Genomic DNA, 25882 nt, shown 5'->3' with positions numbered 1-25882 from the left:
CAACGTTCTAAACACCAATCATGTTTTCTTTTTTTATTTTATGTTTAAAAAAATTGCTGTTGTACTTATTTCTTCAAGGATGTCCCAAATGAAATATGAATTTTATTTTCAACTGGAGATGAAACACACTGAGGCATATATAAATACATGAGAATGTGTAACATTTTAGCATTTTGCTAACATTTTTCCATCAATTTTAGCTTTTATGCTAAAGAACTTTTGAACCCAGCTTAAACTCTGGTTGGAAGTATAATAACCTCTAGTGCAATACTTTTTTTTGCATTAAAATGACTTCTTGTTCAAAGATTTGCACTAAATTGCATAGTCTGGAACACTATATCATTTCATATTAACCTTTTTTATGCTAAGCATTTTTGTGTTGAACGTGCTTTACTGTTAATCAAACTGATATTTCAGTCGAACGGCCAACTGAATTGAAACCTTTTTCTCACAATGGCAATATTAGTGGAAAATGTAAGAGATAAAACAGAAAAAATATTTTACTGCATACTAAACTTTAAAATATCATTCAGGGAACACTGAGACTATACTTACTTGTTATCTTTCATCAACATCATCAGTTCTTGTTCTACTTTTAAAAGCATTAAACGATCTTTCTGATTTTTGTGGAGTGTGTCTACAATGAATTGTTGCAGATCTACACCAGATGAATCTGTGTATGTTTCTGTACTAGAATCTAAAGGAAAAAAAATGACTTAAATATAATGATGCACAATATGTTAACTGTATAGTTCAACCATGGCTATCTGTGATCGGCCTGCCCTATGCCTTATACTGGCTGTCCAAACAAACGTGAGAACAAAAGAAATTGTGCACAAAGCAAAGTTATCATTTTTGCAGCTTGCGGCATTGCCCTGAACCTCATAGGGTCGCCTTTTATGCAATTCTATTATGGAAACCTCATTTTTGCTTGCTTTTCAGAACACATCACGATATTTCTTTCCAGTAATTTTTCAGTTCATGCGTTATTAATCGAAACACACCTTACAATGTTTAATTGCACATTTATTTTATGTGCCCTATTTTTTTAAATATAATTTCCCCTCTCGTATTAGATTTATCTACAAATAGAAATTTTGAGTTTGATTTTTCATAGTGTGTATGCATATACTTATATTCTTTAGATTGCTAGTATAATAGCAAAAATTGGCGAACCTCATTTGCATTCTTCCCATGTATCTCAGCATACACATTTAATTACTATTGTGTATATGCAATGTTTTTCGCAGCTGGTGCTATAAGGAAGTTGGTGTGCTCATTGTCTTTACTAAAAATAATCCTTGAACTACAGTTTCAATTACATATTTAAATTTTTTACTCTAAAAAGCTTATATTTGTTAAATTATTATCATTATTATTTTTTCGAGAAAAGTTAAATTTTGGTCATGTAAAATATTAAAAGATAAACAATTTAAATTTAAAAAATATTTTTTTTTTTGGCAGAGCTGCAAATAATATGGCTTTCATATTCATCATTCCTCCTCCTCTTATTATTTCTTTTTTTACCAGAAATTTTTGTAGCAATAGGTTTTGTGGATTATTGCTTTCATTTTTATATTGCATGAGAATTTGAGCATATTTCATTCTTAAAAAATAATTTTTTTTTAACTAAACATGTAAGAAATTACAATAAAATGTATTCAACAGCAAATAAAATTGTTCAACTTTATGTTCATGAAAATGAATACTTGACGTAGATGCAATTACACCAGAACATCGAACTAGGGGGATCGGGGTATGGAGGGGGGGGGGGGGGCGAAAGCTCTGTATTTGTGAAACTAATGTATTTCATGTAAGTGAGCGTGGATTTTGTTGTCTATTTTGGTACAATTTAAATGTTGAGTATATACTATACAGTATACAATCTCCGCCCCTCTCCACCCTCTGGCCAAATTCGAAATGACGGGCTTGCATCAAACTGCGTTTTAATTGAAGTTTTACTTTTTCTTCTGCATTACTGTGGATGTAATTTCAATAGGTAACAGAAGAGCCAGCTTTCCTTCTTGCAAACTCATGCTTAAAATAAAAGTAAGGAAAATGGAGAACAAAAAAAAATTTTTTTTGTCTCTCAAATAACAGTATTTTCTTTTATAAAACAGTAAACATAATACAACTTATTTTTTTCTAAAAAAAAAATTCCCACCACATCTTTTTCAAACTAATTGATTGAACCAGGACTCATTGTATTTGGTAGTTTATTTCTCAGATGCTGTCTTTCTAAATAGATCATTTTAAAATGCGAAAAAGAATTGTCAATGTTTTTTAAACACTTAAACTGCTCTCAAAAGTTATAGATCTTTGAAATAAAGAAAACTAAATAAATTGTTTAGTACGCAATTTAAAAAAAGAAATTCCGGTTAATGTCTAGGTACATTACAAGCTCGATATCTCAAATGAAAATATTTTTAGAATAATTTTTAGCTTCAATGCTGCAGTTAAATAGTTCTGATATGTGTCTGTTGAAGTTTTCTTAGAAATAAAACAATAAATAATTATTTGAAGATAAATCAATGTATTAGTGCCTTGAGAAATCAACCAATTTACTTGTGTGCCAGTAAGTAGACAGTATAAGAGGACAAATGTACTTTGAACAACTATTCACTCATAAGTCTTACATGATTGAAATGATTCTAGATGCATAATATGACAAATTTAACGAAAAGAAAGTATTCCCAACGTTCATAAAAATAGAACATAAATAAAGTTTCATGTGAATGTACAGTTTCAGTACATTCACATGCAGTACAGGACTGCATGTGTTTATTACTAAAAAACAATCTTTCAACTGTTTTATATGTATATTTTATATGTTTTTTTAATATTTTTGTTCATAACCAAAGTGTTTCGATAGCACAAAATAGCTCAGAGGGAAAAGCCATAGAACACATCCAGAGAGTTAAAAAAAAAAAACAGCTCTTAAATACGATCAGACATACTAGTGGTTGGACTGCAGCAAACAGATGACACTTCAACACTAAAAAGGTAAGTTAATAACAAACAACAGGGTTTCAAACTAATGTCAGTTTTATATGTATTATAAATACGAACCCATTACTATGCAATGTATCTTGATGGTAATTTTGTTCTATTAAGACTTAAACATTCATACGCCTTGAATTTGAGCCTTTACTGTTTGAGCTTTTACTGTAGCTATTCTTTAGTCGTACATGTTTTTTCTCCCCTTTGGACAGCCGTTAAAGGATCGCAGATAGCCATGGCTCAACTTTTTAAAACCTTTTCAAAACATTAGAAAGAAAATGTGTTTAAGTACAAAAGAATTACACTTTTTGAATAAATATTTCATTAACACTAGGCAATGAGTTACAGAATTGTAAAATTTAAAAACTAGCTTAGAAAGTAATTTGCTATATAAACACTACCATTTCAAGTATTCAAAACAGATTTTGTAATGAAAAAAATAATTACATCAGAGTTATACAAAGATTTACAGGAGAGTAATCTGTAAAAATATGTAAAATCTGTATTAGAATGGAAGATATTCTTAAGACCTATTTTTTTTACAACTAAAGGAAGAACCAGAAGTCATTGCTTTAAACTGCTTAGATTACATAACAATCTTGAAACTAAAAAAAATTACTACTTTACTACGGTCATACATATTTGGAAGAGCATTTTGGACATCATTGCTTTTTGCAATGGTTTGAGTAGAGGTTTTAGAGGGTATGTAACTTTCTTGGAAGCAACAAGATGACTAGGTCCAGTGAAGGTGGACCCACTACCTGTGTATAGTCATCTCTTTTTTACTTGTACTTGACTACAGAGAGCTAATAACTGTGAACAGAATTACATTCTTCCCTTTTCTAAGGGAAGAATTCACTAGCAAAAGTAATTTTTTCATGGTGCAAATAAAAAGGCTCTATATGATTGTGTAAATACTGAAGGTGGTCAAAATTTTGAAAACCTTATCAGAATCCTAAATTTTTATTCTTTTTAAATCACGTCAAATCTGATAAAATACATGAAAGCAGGATTTAAAAACAAAACCTTTCACTACCAGATTCAACTACACATAGGCTTCTTAGCCAAAATAAAACCAGGACTTAGACAGCTAATATTTTTGTTCATAACCAAAGTGTTTCGATAGCACAAAATAGCTCAGAGGGAAAAGCCATGGAACACATCCAGAGAGTTCAAAAAAAAACAGCTCTTAAATATGATCAGACATACTAGTGGTTGGACTGCAGCAAACAGATGACACTTCAACACTAAAAAGGTAAGTTAATAACAAACAACAGGGTTTTAAACTAATGTCAGTAACCAGCTCGATGAAAATCATTTAGTGCTCAATATGGTAAAGTCACTTGGTAAATTATGTTATATCAAACTGAGCTATCAGTTCCATCAGCTTTCATTCACTCAAAAGGTTTCTGCTCTGCATTCAAAAATGAGCCATTATTTGTAGCATTTCACTTTGTCTAATAGTTCTCCAGTGAATTAAAAAAAAACACCTTTCTCTGGGAATGTGCAATCACATAACTATCACAGAGCATTAATTGTATTTAGCATTATGTAGAACTGTTAAATAAATATATTTCTCTTCTTTTCATGAAATTTCAACATGAAAAATTATTACGCAAAAGGCTTATACATAATAGAAAAATAAAGTTATTTCTTTTTAAATATTGCAACTAATTAGTCTTGTAATAGGTCTTCTAATTTTTTTATAAAAGTAATGTTTTAAAATTTCATTCATTTTCAATAAGTCTTTTCTCTTATTTAAAAAAATAAATAAATAAAATTTTGTTTACTAGTCATAAAAGCTCAAATCTTTAGTTAGTAGCCTGTGGTCAATGAACATATAACTCAGTGTAGTAACTTTTCTATTACAATTCATTCAATCCAGGATTTCTGTTCTCCGATAAAATTATACAGCAATCTTAATGCACTATGATAAAGGTATGGTGTGGAGATAGGTGTTGACACATGAAAAGTGCACAACATTGCATGTATGTACAGAGTAAAAAAAATATATCAGGTAAGTACAACAGTTCATGTGGAGTTTGTGAGTAAAAGTCACAGTGATTAGGCAAATAATCTCCATTGTCGTCTGTAAACTGTTTCCAACATTCTAGCAGCATACGGATGCTCCAATCATAAAAACTGTGTGGTTTAGATTCGAAGAACGAAGACACGATGTTTTGTAAGGCATACAGAGTCAAGTTTTTTTCTATTCAAATGATTTTGCAATGACCCGAACAAGTGATAATCAGATGCTGTGCTATCAAGAGAATACAGTGAATGAGTTAGAATATCCCATTTCAGGCTGTTCAGTTTGCGCAGCATGTGTCTCGAAATGTATGGTCTGGCTTTCTCGTGATCAGACAGACTATGGCGTTGCAATTTGACAAAATCGGACATTTCTGTTTGATTTCTAGATTCAGATTGTTTTATTGGTGACAGCACTTGTCCAAATCAATCGTTCAGCCAGCCGGAAGAAGCTCAAAATAAATTATGCCCCTGCAATCACACCAAACACAGAGCATCACCTTCATTGGGTGCAAACTGGCCTGTGCCATTCTGTAACTATGCTCACTTACATATTTCCACGTGCATTTGCGCTGAACATCGTTGTATATAACCCATTTCACATCGCTCGCCACTGATTGATCCAAAAACCACTATTTTTTAGCTGCAGGAGTAAAGAAACGACAGCTGAAATTTGCTGGTGTTTGTTCCTCTCGATCAGCAAATGGGGCACCCATACATCAAGTTTCAAATAGAACAGCATTTTTTTAACGCCGAAAAGCGGTTGATCCGTCCACACAAAGTGCTGAAGCAACTTCCTCAGTTGAAATTCACAGATTATTATGAGCTAAAGCATGCACAACATTGTCATCAATGTCTGAAGGTCGACCTGAACATGGCTAGTCTTCAAGGTAAAACTCCCCACGGGGAAATTTCTAACCATTTTTCCACAGTTTGCTTAGTTGGTGCTTGGTCTTGATAAACCTTTTGAATGATTTTTGTGGCTGTTGTAATGTTTATTCCCTTCCGAAACTTGTAAAGCATAACATGCCGTAACATGAACATTACCAACAAGCATTTTGAAAGTAATCTTTCTTGAAGCAGTTTGTATCTACACAGATTATTTTGTTTAAAATGAAAGCTGCACATGTCACCTTTCCCATAATCTGTCTAATGTAAATGCCAGTGTTATGAAAATGACAACACTTTATGCCGCTTCTAATGCCATCTCTTGCACTTACACATGAACTTTTGCACTCACCCAATAAAAATTAGTTTAAAAAAAACATTGCTTCAATCATCAGTTTCTGAAAAAATATTAAAGTGCATTCGTATTTTAAAAAAAAAATCTAAAGATGTTAAATGATAATATTTTATTTTTTGAATGAATGAAATGGCAATTTTGAAAGAAAAAAAATCAGGGTACTTTCTCAAATATGGGAGGGGGGGACCAACAGACATGCATGTAAATAACTATCTTATAACCATCTACTTTTTAAAAATGTTTCAATTTAAAAAAGGTTTTAAAAAAATAAATCTTTCTTAAAAATTCATTTTTTATTATTGCTATTATTTATTTATTATTACATCCTACCTAATGTTGCAGAAAATTAAATTTGCTTATAGTTAATAAACTCACTCCACATAGTTTCCTGTTGTAGGCATATTAAACATAATTTTAATTTTAAAATGACTTTAGCAAATAAATCGGTAAAAATTGGCAGAGTATAAAATATTGGTAAAAGGTGGGGAGTTAATGAAAGGGTAGGCTGCCAAATAATTGGTGTTTCCTTAGTTTATAATAAGTCACATATAAAAGTATAGGCTCTTAAATAATTCATCTTGTTAAACGCGGAAAGCTTTGTCTCATTTATACAATCAAATATTTATTTCTTTACATTGTAGGATTTGTTCACAACATTACTTATCTCATCAACTAACTTGTTATCAGTTGTTGCAAATTCTATACCATATCAATGCATAACAATTTTACTAAAAACTTGTAAGAAATCAAAGTCAACCTCTGGAAAGTCCAGATGCAGAAGAGCTTTCTGTACTGCCTTGAGAACTGCTTTGACCACCTCCTAATCGAATTTTATTTGAAGATGTTTTGCACTGGGACTATAGTAAACAATAAAAATCAGTTCAAAAAAGAGTACTAATTACATTACAATAATTACTGCTAAAAAATAGAACAGTAAATTTTCAGAAATGTTCTGAATTTACATAATTGTTAAAACTAACAAATGCAAACATACACAAATCCAAAAATTGTAGCCATATAAGTAAATCTATGTATCTCATTCATCCCAGCTGTCAAAGTAAGATCTTTTACATTGATCAAAAATATAAATAAATTAAAAATTGCACATACGGACACACACTTGAAATAGAAGTCACTTCATTGCAAGTGCTAATCGCAACTACACACCCCAGAATAAGTTAAAAGGAAATAAAATGGTGCAGAAGTGCATAAAATTAGTTAAAATATAAGTGTACTAAAATGATATTGACAACATTTAACATTTAATGTATTATTTCAAAATATTTGAGAATTTTAGAAAATAAATTAATACTCACTCTATAGGTCATACGATTCTCACAAGAAGCAATTTATGATCACCAGAAGTAAAGTCATAGAAAAAAATATAAGGAAAGGCAAAAAGTCGCCAATTCTAGGGGTCACTTTGTTGGAAAAGTATGCAAATATTTTCATGATAGAAATACATGAAACAAAACATTTTCAAACAAACTTTGCTTTGAAAAGTTTGAAAATTATTAAAATATATACATTTCTAAGGTTTTACTAGTTTGCCACTTAAAAAAAAGCTATAAGAACACACATTTATTTTGAGGACGGGAACAAAAATTTGCATTTTTAGTCACATCATATGATTATTTACAATAACTGGAAACTGTTATATGCAGTAAGACTGTTCACTGTATCTCGTTGTTTATCAGGCTGAACAGCACTTAACTCTCTGAATGTGAAAAGTGCCAAATTGTTGCTTACAGAAAATGTAGAATGAGCGGACATGAAATTGCAAGGAAGGTAAACAGATCTAAAACAGCAATTTATAATTTTAAGACCCAAAAGAGTATGGCAAGAAAAAGGGCATAGGAAAGCTTTCCACTCTTACTTAATGCCAGAAACTAGCAATTGTTCATAGAGCTTGCTTAAAAAAAGAGTTCTACTCAAATTAAAAGATAAATGAATGTAACTTCTATTAGCCGAGCAGTGCGTAATGTTTTGGAAAAGAATTCCAATGTTAGTTCAACAAAACAAAAGTTATGTGGCATAACTGCCAGTGGAGCAGAAAGGCTCTCCACTGACCAGGAAAGGCAACCCAAATCCAAGGTGCACCGAAAATATTATGGCATGGCCATACGGCAACCAGGGTTAAAGGTTGTCGCTAACGGTTCACCTCGTGGACTAATGAACCTTGTTGTATATTGCATTCCGACTGTAGAGAGGGTCAATTCAGGTGGTGAGTTTACCAACAGTCAGTAACCTCATTGCAGGGAAACTTTAAAAAAAAAAAAAAAAAAAAAAAAAAAAAAAAAAAAAAAAAAAACTGGCATTGGTGAATTTTTTTGACACAAATTCACAGAACTCTACAGCTAAAATAATTTACAGCAACAGGTATGAAACTAAGGTTGTTCCATTTTGTGGAAAAGTCAAAAGTTTAAAACAATGTTTTTTGAAAGCATTATTCCCACTAGCATACTAGTATTTGTAATAATTGTGTCTGAATCTTTCCTACTCTCCCCTATATAAACTACAAAGTATACATACAGTTAAAATATTCCACTAATCACTCTGAGTTACTTTTATACTGTATGTTGTTATTTTACAAATTGCACTTACTTAAGTTATTGCAAGTCCAGATTTCAAACTTACAGAAGTTTAACAGTGTTATTCTCTATAAATGTCGCACTATATACTGACATATATTAGTATGAGTTTTTAAAATGTTCCTTAACACTTTGAGTCACTTTCATAACATACTAGTATTTCATTTTAATATCCCTTTTGAAAATTGTTATTACAATTCACATTTCAGTCATCAAGGAAGAATTAATTTTCTTTCAAATTATAACTGCTTTTCTGAATACACTGTTTTGTATCTTCTACTACGCAATACTAAAAGTGTTTTATTTAAATTCCATCAGAATCAATTTTAAGTGTTAGAAGATGAATTTAAAACATAGTAATGCCAAACAGGCAAACAGATTAGAATGGATAATTGGTGCTAGCAGATTGATTGCAAGCTTGAAAAAATTTAAGTATATACCTGAGTTGCAAAGGATGATGCATTTGTTACACTCAGCATATTAGTATTTGTAATAACTGTTTCAAGATCAGGAGGAGGTGATGCATCATCATGAACAGCATGACTTCTCACTAGTACTTTAACACGACTAGACTGGAAATGAAAATATCAGTTTTATTAAATAATTGTAGTTTTTTTACTTTTGTATTATGAAGCAATAAAAGTAAAAAAAAAAAATCAATTTAATATTACTACATTTAATGACAAAAAAATAATTATGAAAACTGTTAATTCTCATATCCCACTACAGTTGAACCTCTCTTATCCGAACCTCTATTAACCGAAACTCTCCGTTAACCGAAGTCGGTTTCAATTCTCTTTTTTTTTTCCTATTATTATCTAAAATTTTCTCTAAACGAACATCCATTTTTAAATTTTTTCTCCCCACATTTCTTTTGCATGTCAGCCGTTTTTTCCAAACTACGAGTGCAGATAAATAGTTTGGAATTCCTTCTCACTAGCTCAATTCTTGGTATGAGTATACTCTCCCCTACTTTCAAGCGTTCCTGTTCTAAACAAAAACACATGTCATTTCGAAATTTGGAAGGTCATACTGCCGAGGCCCAGAACAATCAAATGTTATTGCACCGTCTGATTGTAAGCAAGTGCAAAGAATCACCTCTTTTGTAATCTCAAGAGCAGAGAAGTTTTCTTCGCAGCAGAATTTGAAAAGGGGGAGGTCACTCTGTGTCACTTATCCTTTGTGAACCTATTCCAGGAAAAGGGAAAGAAGGAAAACCCGTTTGCTGTTCTCTGTCGCGTTGGGCTGGGCAGCTGGCCAGAATTCGAAATTTCCCGGAAATTTCGTGCTAATCTGTGGGTTCTCTTTTTCTGCTCCTACATTTTCGATCAGAATTTTCTTGAGTGCTATCAGTGAAGTTGGTAGTTTTGACCTGCCGGGGGATCTGATAGAACTAACGCATTGTTTTTCTTATTTTTGAAACTCATGTTTTCTTCTTTATGATGGCTTCCATTAAGAGAAAAAGAATCGTATTAACCATACAGGAAAAATATGATATTGTAATGAGACTAGAATCTGGTGAAGCTGTTACAAAACTTGCGAAAGAGTTTCACGTTGGTGTGTCAACCGTGAGCGAAATGAAAAGAAACTCGGAAAAAATTAAAAAGTGTTTTGCTGAGTTTGATATCACGAAAGGTGCCAAATTCCGAAAAACAATGAAATTAGCCGATCATACAGATTTAGATGCGACTTTGTACAAATGGTTTGTGCAGAAAAGATGTGAAGGAATACCCCTATCTGGACCAATGATTCAAGAAAAAGCTTTGATTCTCAACTCGAAGCTTGGTGGTTCTGATGACTTCAAAGCCAGTAGTGGCTGGTTAGAGAAATTCAAAATTCGCCATGGTATAAGGCAACTCAATATCGAGGGGGAAAAATTGTCTGGAAATGTCGCAGCAGTTGATTCATTTGTTGCAAAGATTGAAGATTTGATAAGAGATGAGAATTTATCCCCAGATCAAATTTACAACTGCGATGAAACCGGACTGTATTGGAAGGCCCTTCCTGAAAAAACTTTAGCTGCGGTAAATGAAACATCTGCTCCCGGAAGGAAACGAATGAAAGATAGGGTCACTGTTTTAGCCTGCTCCAACGCATCGGGTTCCCACAAGCTTGAACTAGCTGTTGTTGGGAAAAGTAAGAATCCGAGATGTTTTAAGAATGTAAACAGATCTGCTCTTCCTGTACCCTATTTAAATCAAAAAAATGCTTGGATGGATTCCAATTTGTTTTCCAAGTGGTTTTTTGATATTTTCGTGCCTGCAGTGAAATCTTGGCAAGAAAAAAAACATTTGAATGGAGCGCTTCTGTTATTCGACAACTGTCCAGCTCATCCGGAACATAACTCTTTAAAATCTGGTAACATCCTGTGTTTATTTTTGCCCCCCAATACAACATCTCTGCTGCAGCCTATGGATCAGGGAGTCTTAGAATCTTTAAAACGACGTTACCGAAAGCAGTTTATCAGGAAATTACTTTTTGAAGGACATTCTGAATCTGGTGCAGTTTCAATAGTTGAGTTTTGGAAAACTATCAACATCAAAGACTGCATTTATATGATCAGTGACGCGTGGGAATCTTTGCCGCAATCGACACTAAGACGAAGTTGGAGAAAACTTTTGCCGAATTTTTCAAGTGGCACAGATGAAAATGCTACTGACATTGCGAAAGATATTGTTACTGAGTTTTCAAGCGTTTTCAGCACAATGAATGGCTTTGAAAATTGTGGTGATAGAGAAATTACAGATTTGTTGAATTGTGACATGGAAGATGCAGGCTTCCAGTTGCTCAATGATGAGGACTTAATAGCAGAAGTCCGGAATTCTCCAAAAGAAGATGATGATGATGAAGATGAGAATGATTCTGGAACAAATAAGATAAGTAAAAATGATGCATTTGAGAGTTTTGCAAAAGGTCTTGCTTGGTTGGAACAACAGGAACAGTGTGATTCCTCTGAACTCATGATTTTAAGAAAACTTCGGGATAGAGCTGCACGGCAAAGGACGGCGAAATTACACCAGATGAAACTTCCATTTAAACCATTGTAAATTTTGTTCCAGAAATAAATGATTTTTCATTTATAATTTTAATTTCTTTAACAGTAAAAATAGCCATAACAGTTGAACGACGACTCTACATATTAAACTAGATGATTATAGATGAATTCTCGATTATCCGAAGTAGGTTCGGTCCCAATTACTTCGGATAATCGAGGTTCTACTGTACTTGGATATCAATGATTTTCAGCTTTACAATACTCATTAAGATTTCATAAATTTGTTTCTTTCTTTGCAATTGAATTTCATATAGATATTTAAATACAGTACAGTATATAAATAAAGTACAGTACACCCTTGACTATCTGAGCTAATGTGGTCGAAGGGTAGGATAGGTATGTTGGGTAAGAAAAAGGTTAGATAGAATAGAGTTCTGTTTACTTGACTCCCATAAACTCGGTTTAAGATCAATGCAAAACTAATAAAATTAATTTTTGTTAATAACCTATATAAATGTGAAAAGTTATGACTAAAATTAGTCAATACCTAGGAGACAGAGTCCTAGGTAGATCAAGTCTTGATTTTTCTTCTAGCCCTTTGATATGACACAATGAGGATTTTTTTTTCTTTCCCTTGCTGATAGCTTCTTTCATTATTTAAATTTTTTATTTTTATGTTACCCAGTTTATGGAGGATTATCCTTCTCCACCTCCATCTTTATACAGTAGGAAGCCTACTATGCAAAGAATCCAAGTTCACAAAAATCATTATGAATAAATTTTAAAAATAAATAGGGGGTGTGTCCAGAATTTAGTATTTAAGTAAGTAAAAGGATTGAAAGTAGCACTTAATACTTAAAATAGTAAAACTTCTTTTTTCTAAAAAGTGTTCAAAAACAGAAAATATCAACAAACATTGACAAAATTATGATATTTTAAGAAATAAAATTATAAGAAATTTCCAATTATTCAAGAATAATTTACTTTTCATCATCAGATAATAAGTAGCAACTTCTTTTTCATATGATCATAAAATACAAATAAAATAAAACAAAAATTTTCAACTTCCCGGATTCAACTCCACTGATCCCTATGCAAGGCAAAAAAATAAATAAATAATAAAAATAAAAATAAATTAAAAAAAAAACCTTAAAATGCTTCTGACACAAGTTTTGTGTAAAATGTTCCCCTGAATCCGAATATGGTCATTTTCTAACAGCAGGTCCTGCTTTTTGGAAATGGCGGCCAATTTTTTTTTTTTTTTTTTTTTTTTTTTTCAGTTTTCGACAGTTTTATAGACGTTACTTTCATTTGGAGGGGAAGAAAGAATTTTATCAGCCATTAACCCTGAGTGGCGCAAAGAGTGCTTAGAGAGGTGCAAAGCTCAAAAGAATTAACATTAGGAGGAAGCTGGGAGACTCATGCAGGTATTCTTTCTTCCCTAAAATATTTTTTAAATCATTAAAAAACTATCTTTTTTTCCTAGTGGGTGTGCTTTACAATTTATTTCACTTATTTTTGTGCGTAAAACCAGAGTGTAGTATTTACTCTTATGAGCCCCATAGGTGAAAAAATTTTCACATTGTAAAAAAAAAAGTTTAAAACTATTGGAAGCATCACATGTTGCCTAGTCAGAGTCACATCGCAGATCTTCAGTAAGGAACCTTCCAGACATAATTATAATTAAAAACGAACTTTGGTAAGCTCATAAAGTTGCATTAATATATATATTTAAATTTTTGGAGACTCACCTGCTCCATTGTTTATCACTTCTTGATGTAGTGAAAAATAATGAGTGCAGTGTATCCCCAGAAATAAAAATATATATTAAAGCTATATTATAAGCATACTTAAGTTAATTTTATTCTTAATCATATCAGTGAATGTAAGTAAATAATATGGGAATGTTCTTAACTGAAGATCTGCAATGCAACTTTGATTATGCCAAATACAATGCTTTTAGTATTTAAAAAAAATCAAAGTGAAAATTTTTTCAGCCATGGGGCTCATGAGTAATTCCTATACTCATATAGTTTTATGCCCAAAAATAGGTGAAAAAACTTGTTATGTGGATCAGCTTGATGAAACTAAAAACCATGTTCAAGCTTAGGTTGCAGAAACTTTAATAACACTAGAAGCCTGAATTTTTGGGTGCCTACAGTCAGTACTTTTATTTGTTCACAAGATCTAGTATTTTTTATGCATTGAAGCTTTTGTGAAGCAGGCATATAAACTCCGGAAAAAGTGCGGTGGAATTTTTTTTTCTCCTGAATTATATGATGTTATAAATTATGAACAAAAATCATTCAAAAGCTCATACTTTGTAATTCTAGTGTCAAAATCCCTTTTTTTAATGTGTGTTTAACCGTAGCAGAGAATAAATATTGATTTTTTTAAATATATGGTGATCCAAATTTGAAATCAAAATCCTTCACATAAAATATAAGTCTGAATTCAAGGTGCTGCAGCTCAAATTTGTCACCTTGTATCTTCTTTTCATTAGTACCAAAAAAAGATTTTTTTCCTATAAAAAAAGGAATTTTTTTTCCAACTGTTCTTATAATTTTTGTGATTATTATTACATCGCATGAATTTTTAAACATTTTTACAACTGATGGTAGAAGACCATAATGCAACTTTTCACATGGACAAGAATCCATTTTGGCACAAAAAAAGCAAGTTTGGCCAAAAGCAGTATGAAGCATAATTAGATCTGGTTGTAAGAATAGGTACAGCGCATGCACATGAAATGCTGATTACTGATTCACCATATTAGTGGCTAATTGAGGACCTAGAAAAAGGGTCAGCAGTTGTACCTCTGCTAACACTTAAGTGTACCTCGATTTGATTTGTTTCTAGAAAGCAAGTTATTCAAAGTGATATTTCATAGTTAGGATAATACTGAATAATTGTTATTTGCTTTTCAAAAAAATAAATAAATAAATACTACAAAAATTCAGACAAAATAAAAAAATTTCATTTTCCGTAAATTATATTGGAATTGCAAGTAATGTGTGAATCAAATAAATAACAGCTCAAAATTATTCATTGTTATTTTATTTTAAATTAAATGTGCAAGCAAAATAAAGCCTTACGAAACACAAATGTACATAGTTTAGTAAAATGTAAGAAAATTAATGAATCTAACTATACAAAGCTATATAATAATAATTTCTTACTTTTCGTCGTTCTGGTTTTGCTTCTGTGAGTCTATCCATAGTGTCCGGTGAGAGGTCAGGATTGCTCGTTCTGCCACTGGGACTACTACTATCATCATCAGCATCAAAAGCATATGAACTATCCTTGCTCCTAGCATCTTGATCACTTTCTCCTTGATTACTTCCTCTGTCTTCAATTTGTATAGTGACAGGGGAAAGCATAAAACTCTCTTCTTTCCACTTCAAACTCTTCCTGCTTCTCCAAGCGAGAAGGTCTAGATGAATGATGTGGCTCCATATCACAGATATTTCTTTGGCGTTTTGAGCACAAAGTGCTATTTGAAAATAACAAAAAATTTTCAAAAGAAGAAAAGAAAAAAAGCTTCGCTCAAAAATTTTTTTTTAAAGAATGCATAGAATCCCAATGGTGAAAGAGAAAAAAAAAAACTCAAACATAGAGTCCTGACAGAAAATAAAATCCAAACATAAAGAAGAAATTAGTTCGACAAATAATATTTAGGTAAAACTTCTTCATGGGCATCATTAATTTTATTAAAATATAAGGATTACCAGTAAGTTTGTTTGAGATAATCCAAGTTTCAGTAATCCAATGTGAGGTTTGCCCCAAATACCTCTGATGCTTCATCAAGGTGTCTACTTAAAAAAAAAAATCAACTTCCCTGACTTTTCCATACTCCAAACAAAATTTTTCCAGGTGCTTTTGTAAAGGTTGCTTTCACTATTTTTTTAATGGTTGGCTGTGCTTATGCGACATTTCATACACATTACATTTATATCACTGTTTAATGTAAATTTCAAACTATTATATCCATCCACTCCTAAAACACTTTATTTTTTGGGAAAATTTTAAGTTTTTTTTTTTTTTGGGGGGGGGGGGGGGGACTTTGATAACTTTTAAGAAATTGCTTCATTAAATTGTTAAGCATCAAATACATCTCTTCACACAGGAAAGGGGCCACTGGTTTACCAGCCTGGAATCTTATTCAAGGTAGCAATAGGAACCGTGAAAAAAAGTTCCCTGACTTTTCCCTGATTAAGCTCACCAAATTTCCCTGATTTACGTTACCAATGATAATGGTTTCCTTTCTTTGCCCTACCTGAAAACCATTGCATATTAAATAAAATGCAGTGTTTAAAATGTTTTGAGGTGTTAAAAATATATTTTGAAAAGATGCACCTTTTTTTAGTAAAAATAGTATATTAAATATCTTATGCAATTTTGTAGGAAATCTAAAAAAAAATACTTTATCTCAAGTAACCAATTAAATAAGAGTTCTAAGAAATTATTAACACCACTCTTAAAGATATATCTAATCATGATAAAACTAAAAAGTTTATATGGAAATATTTTGAACTGAATTTTCAAGCAGTATAATTGTTGCTGCTAGAATAACAAATAATAGTGAATGCATAGAAGTAATGTAGTTTTACTTACGTAAATGATAGACATATTTATGTAAAACAAATTGAAACCTTTTAACAACCAGTCATATTGAGCTACTTTCTAATCAAGAACTTAGGTTTTGATGAATGAATACAGCATTTTAACTATTAAAAAATGATAAAAATATTTACTTATGTACGCAACTCAATTTCAAATATTTCATTATTTGTCGAAAAAAAATCTTAGATTACTTTTGTAACAAACATTGAAATGCAAAAAAAAAAGAATTATTAATTTAAAAATATATATGTTTTAAAATAAAAGAGTTTTACAGTCAGAAAAAAAAAAAAAAAAACCTTTGTATAAGCTGAGGCGACAGTAAATAATGCAATGGCAAAAAACCAAGTTGATTTTCATTTAACATTCAATTTTAACAATTAAACTAAACATGCCAAGTAATAACTTTTAAGCTTATATCATAAACAAAGATTTTTTCTTGAAATCGTGACTAAGCTACACTAATTACTTCAAGACAATGAGTAAAGGCAAGGGAGCTAAGTCATTAAGGACGGCTTCCTCTTTGCCAGTAGGGTTATTTATTTTGCGCAGCACGGAACATGTGGAAGGATAATTCAAGCTACGTAACATAAACAACTTTACAAGCAATAATCCTGTGAAATTCATCTTGTGGTTAATAAGTTAAGATTCAATACTTTTACCTTAAGGAAAAAAGATGCACAAATATGCGGCAGTGTATAATCTCACCACATTAGTTTTACTTTTTCTTGACAAATAATTGGTGGAAAATGAGCAGGAAATTAGTGCACTCAATTTTGCAAAGCAAAAAAAAAAAAAAATATTAAATCAATTTTCCCTGAATTTGTTATTTTTTCAAATTTCCCTGATCTTTCCCCGACTTTTCCCTGATTAATAAAGTTCCCCGACTTTTCAGTGATCTCCTTGATTTCCCTGATCTGTCACCACCCTGTTATTTAAAAAACCTTGCAATTCTGATGTCACCGAAATAAAGAAACCCATGTTTGCTTCCAAAAGTTCACTGCACTTCAACATCGATTATAGGTATTGTCTATTTTCTACAAGAAGGCACTTGACTCTTCTTTCATCACGTGCTGTCCGATGATTCTATTTCGCTGTTTTTGGCAGAAGGTATATTCAAATCATAGTATTTTGTTGTAAAAGCTAAAAGGAGCAGTTTTTAAAATGTAAGAATAATGAAAGTAGCAACAGACAAGTGAAGCAAGTGATGCAAAGGACACTAAGAACTCTTTGCACATTAATATGCATGACCAAGTTAAGGTTGTCTGGTTGTCTCATTTAGAAGCCTGTGGATTGCTTGCCGATCACCCCTGCGTAAAATGGAACTCTGCCTTCAAGAAGGCAGGGCGAAGTGCCTTCTCGTGAAAAACGGACAATACAGTGAAACCTCCCAATAGCGGACAGACAAGGGACTAGAAGTTTTGTCCGTTATTGGGAGGTGTCTGCAATTAGGAGGAACTACTTAATTTACCTTTTTCAAAATGGGCTGTTGTTCCCTTTTTAAGAACACAATCGAAACAATTGCGAAAGGTTTACTACATTTTACGTCAAGTGTAATTAATCTGTTTTTTCCTAATAAAGGTATACTGACAGTACACACTTGTCTTAAAAAGCATTTCATCAATTAAAGTAAACAGTTAAAACAGTTTGACATCTCTTTTTTGCATTACCAACGGCGGCGATTCGGCGGAGCAACCCTCCCCCCCCCACACACTTTTTATGGTTAATTTGTTTATTTTATCTCGAGTATCACTATTGCATGATGCATGATTGACAGTTGGCAATATGACCTTGAATATGGGCAAATGTTTTTCATATCTAAAAATTAAACAACCCAACGAAACCACGGCGCCATAAAGCCGACTACTACCGGCGCTGGTCTGCTGAATTGCATCTCCTGAGAGCCCCAGTTAGAAAAAGCGCCCAATTTTCTCTTTTTTATCGTAACTTTTGAATAGTTATTGTGTATAAAATTCATTAAAATCTTAAGAAAAACGTACGTTAATTGTTAGACTGACATCAGTTTTCACTTATCTGCTTCAATACTCTCAAAACTAGCCGTTACAAAATTATGACTTTTATTTTCTTTTTCATTTTTTGCTGCCCGCAAAAAGTACCATGCCTTTTAGTTCTTTTTTTTCTGCCCCCAACTTTTAAGCCCCAATCGCTGCCTCTGCCCATTACCACCCTTTTAATTTCAAGAAACAGTGAGAAGGAAATGACGGGGGGGGGGGGGGGGAATATCAGCTGTGGGGGATGAAAAGCTTTGTAATGCAAGCAGTTACTAAGATATTCTGTGAAAAGAAAAAAAAAACGGAAGTGCTACGATCGCAAGGGAAATTTTTTGTGAAATAACTGTCCGTTATTCGGAGTGTCCGTTATTCAGAGTGAATTACATGGAATGGCCTATATTGAGGGACTGGGACTTGCAAAAATGTCCGTTAATTAGAGGTGTCCGTTATTCGGGAGTGTCCGTTAAGGGAGGTTTCACTGTATTTGTATTCTGTTCAACATTTGTAACTTCTGAACAAACTTTTAAGAGCGGCAAAATGTTTCAAGTTCTTCGTACAACAGCGAACTCTATACCCCCAAATTGAACAAAATTATACAGGAAAAGCACTTTTCTTTGATGACATTTTTAGTTTGTTTGGCTCTGATTCAAGATTAATTGTTTCAGAGCATTTAAACATAAATTAACAAACACATCTCTACAGAAATAAAGAAGTACACAAACACCTAAGTAATACTGAAATTAAACAATTATCTATAAACTAGTGTACTCTTACTTTGAAAAGCTTATCTTATAGATAAGCATCTGGTATGGGAAAACTAAACAGTTTGTCATTACATAGGCGGATTTAGGACTGAGTTCCTGGGGGTGGGGGGCAGATTTTTTTTTTTTTTTTAGCAACATTAGTTGTAATTAAGACTGGATTTATAGACTTAACACTGCTCAAAGCTATTTCAGGTTTGGGGTCTCTTTTGTAGTGCAGACAACTTTTTCTGTGGGTGGTGAAAGAGGCTCCCCCCCCCCCATGTAGTTGTTTTTTTTCCTGTGATACATAAGGTCATGCCTTACTTTTTTATGTGTTTGTGTTTGCTTGAAGTACTTTTGAATTGAGTTTTAGAGGAGGAAATAGCAACTTTAAGTATGGTATAGAATATTTCCAATTTTAGTGGGTCCGGGGAAGAAATTTTTGTAAAATAGATATAAAATCCTGCATCTTGAAACTTTTTAGGGGTAATTGGATCTACAAAATCTTGGCGAAAAATAGGCACACACTCATTTGCAAATTATGATAATACACAGTGAAAACTGTTTTTGGGTCGATAAATCAACAGTATTCAGAAAGAAAAAGCAAGAGAACAGATGATTATGCATTGTTATTTGCTTACATCAGCTGTCGGTTCAATTCAATTAGTTTTTGATCACGCCTCCAAACCCACCCACAAATACAACCTTGAATTGATTACAAAATGATCAATAGTAAAAAATGCTTTAAAAGAAATTGTGTACAGATTTCGAAAATAGGTAACAAAAGAGTAACATGCTGCCCATTTGGACAATTCATAATTTATACACTTGATAATAAATAAAATTGAAGTACATTTTGTTTAGGAATTTCAAAGACTGATCTAATTCTTTTCAAGGACCAGAGAACAATTAACATTATTTAAGGCACTGCATTTGCCTTTTCCAGTCCCTGAAATTTAGTACTTGATTGTACAGTTTTACAGTATTGTTTTAACTTTGTAAGAGCAACTATTTTAAGTTTAAAAGAAAAAAAATAGATTTCCCAATACAGCAACTTTTTTTTTTCAATTACAAGTAGTACAGAAAACGAAAAGGAATAGAAGAAGTGTAAATTTTTTTTCCTAGCTGAACAGATTAACAATATGCTGAAGAAGTAAGATAAAAGCAAGAAATGCAAAAGAATTTCCAAAATACAGCATTCAAGATTAAAAACACAGCAAGATATGAAATATGTGAGTCACGAAAAATTATCTCAAATAATATGTTGCAGAAACGTGAGAACCATGATTTTTACATTTTTACTGCAGGATATCGCAAGTAGCTGAATTTGACACAGTTTGGCATTTCTCCCAGTACAACCCCCCTCTCATTTGTAATAAATTTGAAAACTTATGATTTGTATCCACACTTGTCCCAATTTTCAAAGTTTTCAAGCACTTTAAAATGAATTTTATTTTTTCAAGAGCTTTTCTTTTTTTTCTATTTTGGAAAAAATCATGACATTTTTTGGAGTTAAGGGCTTCTAACAAAGTGGATGTCCTAAAATATAGCTTGTTTAGTTTGTAGGTAAATCTATTTTTTTAAACTCTCTAGCTTCTAATTTGTTGAAATAACCGTTGCGTCGATTGTTTTAAGTATTGCAGCTGAATGTATAGCTCGGTCAGTCGATATTTTCACTTATATACTTTTCCTAATCGTTTTCAGTTCAAAATAGTCGTTTTTAACACATTTTTAGCAACCCAGTGACAGCTTTATTACTTCTAATATACCTTGCCTCCCCCCTCCCCTCTTTTTATCAGAAAAGGACATTCACTATTCTCTTCATTTCACTTCTGAACTATTCAAAAAAAGTAAAAAAATCTTTTTTTCTTTTAAGATTTTGGGAAGTGTTTTGGTACTAAATTCCTTCCAAGACTGGGGGGGGGGAGGCTTAGTAGTTGTAGAGGGCAAACTCGAAGTGCGCACCGAGCAACCTTAAAACAGGGTTGGCAAAAGAGAAAAGTTATCGCCAAGCATGAACTGCGCTCTTTCCTCCCCCCGAATGTCGAGTGATCTCGATTTCACCGGGGTTGACATATCTCTCGCTTTATCAGTAAAAGTTTTGTTGGCGAAAAGAAATGAAACATAAGTGGAATTTATTTTTAGCTCGTTATCTTGCAATACATGCACATAGGATGTCATCTTAATTTTGAAAAAAATAAACAAATAAATAAAATACATGCATGTATATTGTTTCTGTAAAAAATAATTAATTGACTTTTATTGCTCTTTTTCCCCATTTTCTTGATTTTGTTCATTTATTTTGACATTTTTGGAAAAATTTAGGAATTTGCAACGCTGATGCGTTTTCTTTAACAATTAACAAATTGTATCTCAAGATCAAATTATGTATGGGGGGGGGTCTGTTCCCTGGACCCTCGAATACCCAGGGCACAAAAGTGACACATTTTGAAAATTAAAAAAAAAGTATTCTAATCATTCATTAAAATCTAAATTTAATGCTATTTTTTGCCACAAAATTCGCAAAGTGTCTGGTGACGTATAAACGGTATCAGCAGTGACACACTATTAAAATTTCGCAGTCTAGGAAAAGACTGTTTGTACTTTAACTATACACCATTAATTTAGACTAAAAAAAAACAGTAAATGCGCATATTTCAGTATTTGCGGATAAATCAGTTAAAAGTAGCATTACGTACAACCTTGGTTTTCTCCTAAGCTGACCCCCCCCCCCTGTCAATTTTGTTTTCGGAAAGCGATATAAGTAAAAGTATGAATGTTTGTGTGCATAACATATAACATTTTTTCCCCTTGATCTTCACAATATTGAAGGAACATGGGGTTACTAATCCAGTTCTGAATAATAGAGCAAGGGACAAGCAAGTTGAACTAGAAACAATTATGATCGACCAGGTGGTGCATCTAATTCCCCCAATTCTTGTATGTACATTCATTCTTTAAAAGATTTTTCGAGTAGGAAAAAGGTTTGTGCTCGAAAACTATACGTTGCTTCCTGGAAATATTTTTACAAAGAGCTTCATGCATTTTCATCTGTCTTTTAGAAGCATTCCAGCTTAATCTCTAAGTAATACTATTGAATGAAGCTATCTCCCCCTTGGTGGTATTGATAATGCCCCCATGCCCCCACTTACAAAAGAAACTCTTTCACAAGTCTTAAGAATATTTTTGAATGACATTTAAGAAGATAAGGTTAGTCTGTTAACAACTGAAAATGTGAAAGTATAGGTGACTTTTCTGATCTTTAAATATTTAGAGGTCACAGGTACGATCACTAGTACACTAAAACCACGGCAAATATCATTATCAGTGTCAAGAAAAACAGATGTATTTTTTTTATTGTTTTATTTATTTTTTTGTTTAATTTGAGCTTAAAACCTTTCCATCCCCCCCCCCCCCTTCAGCTTCAGCCGTCCTGAAGACACAATAGCGCCCGAGCGAAAATTACATGCCGTCCCCTACCAAAAAAAAAATGCTTTATGCAAAATATTTAGACAATATATAATTAACCATTGAGTGCTGCTCAACTTAGTTTTTAGCCTACTTTCCCAGTAAAAGTTGAAAAGAAGAAAAAAGACATGAAAGAAGGCTGGCTTATTTGCATCTGAAAAATATTGCGAAAAACAAAAAAAAAAAAAAAATTGAAAAATAAATAAGATAATTAAATAAATATTAAAAAATTAAAAATTGAAAAGTAGGGTACTGAGATGGGGGGAAATATCTGTCGGTTTGTCCGCCCCCCCCCCAATAACTTTTGAAGGAATCTGTCTCCCCTAATAACTTTTGAGGGAGTAGTCCGATTCAAACAAACAGATCTCGGCGAGGACACCTCTTTCCTATGTTTCATTTTGTGATTTGAAGTTTTTTGTTCAATTTTAAACAGTTCAAAAAAAAATTAACATTAGCGCCTACGGGGAATTTCAAAGCAAATATAAATTCCGAACTTAGAGGCAAATTTGCTTCAAACTTCGCAGGAAAAAGTTTTTGAGGAGCATGTATATAAAATATCTTTTTGATTTGAACAATTTTCCTTTCAATTTTGAACAGTTCAAATCTTTTTTCATTAGCGCCTACGGCGAAACTAAAAGTTAATATAAATTCCAAACTTAATTGCGGATTTGCTTCAAACAAATTTTGTTGGAAATAGATCTTGATGAACTACTCCCGACTCCGACTCCTAGAATTTTAGGGCAGTCGACTCCGAATCCGACTCCTACACTCGAAAATTAGTCGAGCTCTGACTCCACGACTCCAACTCCGTGACTTTGGCAAAATTTTCTATACGGAGGGAAAATGACCGACTACTAATTTCGGAAATTTAAAGTCTTCCTCATCGCCTCTTACTCCTTTATCAAAAAAAAAAAAAAAAGTCAGACTCCACAAACAATGGCAGAGTTGCGGACTTTAAGGGAGAATGACCGATTCCGAGTCTTTAAATTGAAAACCTTCGACTGCCGAATCTGAATCTTTTACCCCAAAATGAGATTGACTCCGACTCCGCAGCCATGGTTTTTACTTTGAAATAATTATTATCGGTATGATTTGTTTTCATTTTCACGCGAAAGTTAAAAAGTGCTTGGTGGAGAAATTCGGAGTCCTTTATGTTTCTACATAAAAATATGCACAGACGATTTATTTATTTATTTATTGATTTATTTTTTTGATAATGAAAATTATTTCTTTAAGCTGTCATTTTGTTGTTTTTATTTATTTATTTATTTTAAAAGTACATTTACTCATTTGTTTAAAAAAAAAATTTGGTAACAGGGGAAAAACAAACGATTTTTCTTTTTTTTTTTTTTGTTTGACATAATATATTTATTTTAATGTCGGCGTAATAATGCCGTTTTTATGTATTTATATGCATTAACGACAAAAAGAGTAAAAATGTGCGATTGCATACGCATATGCATTAACATATTATCCGTATTTCTAGTTTCGAATTATGACGAAGTAAAAAAAAAAACGAATATCACAGATGTAGGTTTATGTGTCTAATCTTTTATTGTAGGTAACAATAATGTGTGATTAATTAAAATTTACTCATACAAATAGGGAATATTTCCAAGTACACCATTGTGTTGCTTAATTGCCGTTGCTCACGGAAATGGCAATTTTGCATATAATACGTGCATTTTTCTTCGGAGCATTGTCGTATATTGTAATAATTAGTACCAGATTTTGCTTACTATCAGTACATAATTGGTATCTTAAGTTTAGTTTACAATAATTTGTAAGAGAATGACGAGTACCAGTTATTGTAGTCATTGTCAGGTAAATAATGTTTTGAATATTTGTTTTTCAATCTTTAACGATGTATGTTTATAGAAGAAGACTTTCTCTGTTTTAGGAAATGTCGTACGCAATAGTTATTAATAATAATCCTGACACATATATTCTTTTAGCTTCTATTATCATAAAATTGTTGAAACGAACATTTGTTACATTTTCTTATTCAAAAATGATATGTATGCTTTGTAGTGTCATATCAGTTTTATCTTCCTTTATTTTTTATCTTAATTTACAATTTTATTGATCGTTCTCCGGAAAACAAGAACACCATTAGAATCATTCGTTTTTTCAGCAATTCTAGAATATAAGTGTAGGCATCAATTTAATTTTAAATTTATGACTTTTATCCTTGGAAGTAAAACAAATAAGAAAAACGTAATACACTCCTACGAGATTTTGTCTTTAAAATAGCTCTTTTTTCGAACTGTCTCGCCAAAGTATTTAAATTTAAAAGTAATTTATAAATAAATATAAACAAACATTCTTTTATACTTTAAAGTAGAAAAATTAAGTAAACTAGTTTTAAAAATATTGTATTTTGGCTGAACTAATTCTCAATCATATATTGGCAATTTTTTCTTTGTCCAAGTCATTCTGTTAAGAAATCCTCGCCAAAAAGGGAAAGGGTTACAAAAATGTTCCATGCAGATTTAAGCTCCGACGGGGGGAAACCAATTTTCTGCTTTGATGATCTTGGTTAGGGAAGAACTTCCTCCCCACTTTCTCCCCCACTGGTGCGCATCTCAGGTGAGCCCGTTGTAGAAGCAACCTAACTACCATTGTTAAGGGATGTAAACTTCTCAAAGAATCAGTTACTGTCTGAGGGATGTTGGGGACCATTCAACTTTGGTAGGGTCTCAGCCTCAGGGGAGATTGTGTGGTGTGAGAGAACTTCTAGTAAACAAAAGGTGGGGTTGAAGAACTGATTTAAGGAAAGAAATATTTTCTTTTAGTAATTTCTAGTTGCATGAATTTCTGACCAAATTTATTTAATAAACTGCAAAAAAGGAAAGCAAATCTTTTGAAACTGGTTGTAATTTTTAAAAAATTCTAGGTTTACTACACATACAAAAGTAAATTTCCCCCAACATTTCCAGTACAAAAAAATTTCCCGACATTTCCAGGTTTTTGAGGTGAGTAGACACGCTGTTTGATATGCCATTGAAAATACAGAAACTGATTTAAGAAATACAGTGAAGCACCATTTATACTTTTTGAAGGGACTGTACAAAAAAAGCTTACAAATGAAAAAACATATAATAGGTATAGGTTAATGTGTATTAGACTCTGCAGGGACCAATTCTAAAAACGTATAATTGATAAAAACGTATAAAAGAGAA

At 32.3% G+C, this 25882-nt stretch overlaps 1 protein-coding gene across 1 annotated transcript in view; it reads right to left on the bottom strand.

Moving 5' to 3' along the window:
- Positions 1-25882, bottom strand: part of LOC129218928 (cAMP-regulated phosphoprotein 21-like) — a 96984-nt gene that overhangs the window by 66475 nt on the left and 4627 nt on the right. The window contains 5 exon segments of the mRNA XM_054853249.1: positions 556-697; positions 7029-7122; positions 9303-9434; positions 15037-15250; positions 15252-15350. Of these exon segments, the coding sequence (XP_054709224.1) occupies positions 556-697; positions 7029-7122; positions 9303-9434; positions 15037-15250; positions 15252-15313 (644 nt within the window). The 5' untranslated portion in view covers positions 15314-15350.

The sequence above is a fragment of the Uloborus diversus genome, chromosome 3 (genome assembly GCF_026930045.1).
Source record: "Uloborus diversus isolate 005 chromosome 3, Udiv.v.3.1, whole genome shotgun sequence".
Taxonomy (NCBI): Eukaryota; Metazoa; Arthropoda; class Arachnida; order Araneae; family Uloboridae; genus Uloborus; species Uloborus diversus.
Note: the sequence above shows the minus strand (reverse complement) of the source record. Positions and strands in the feature narration are given on the sequence as shown.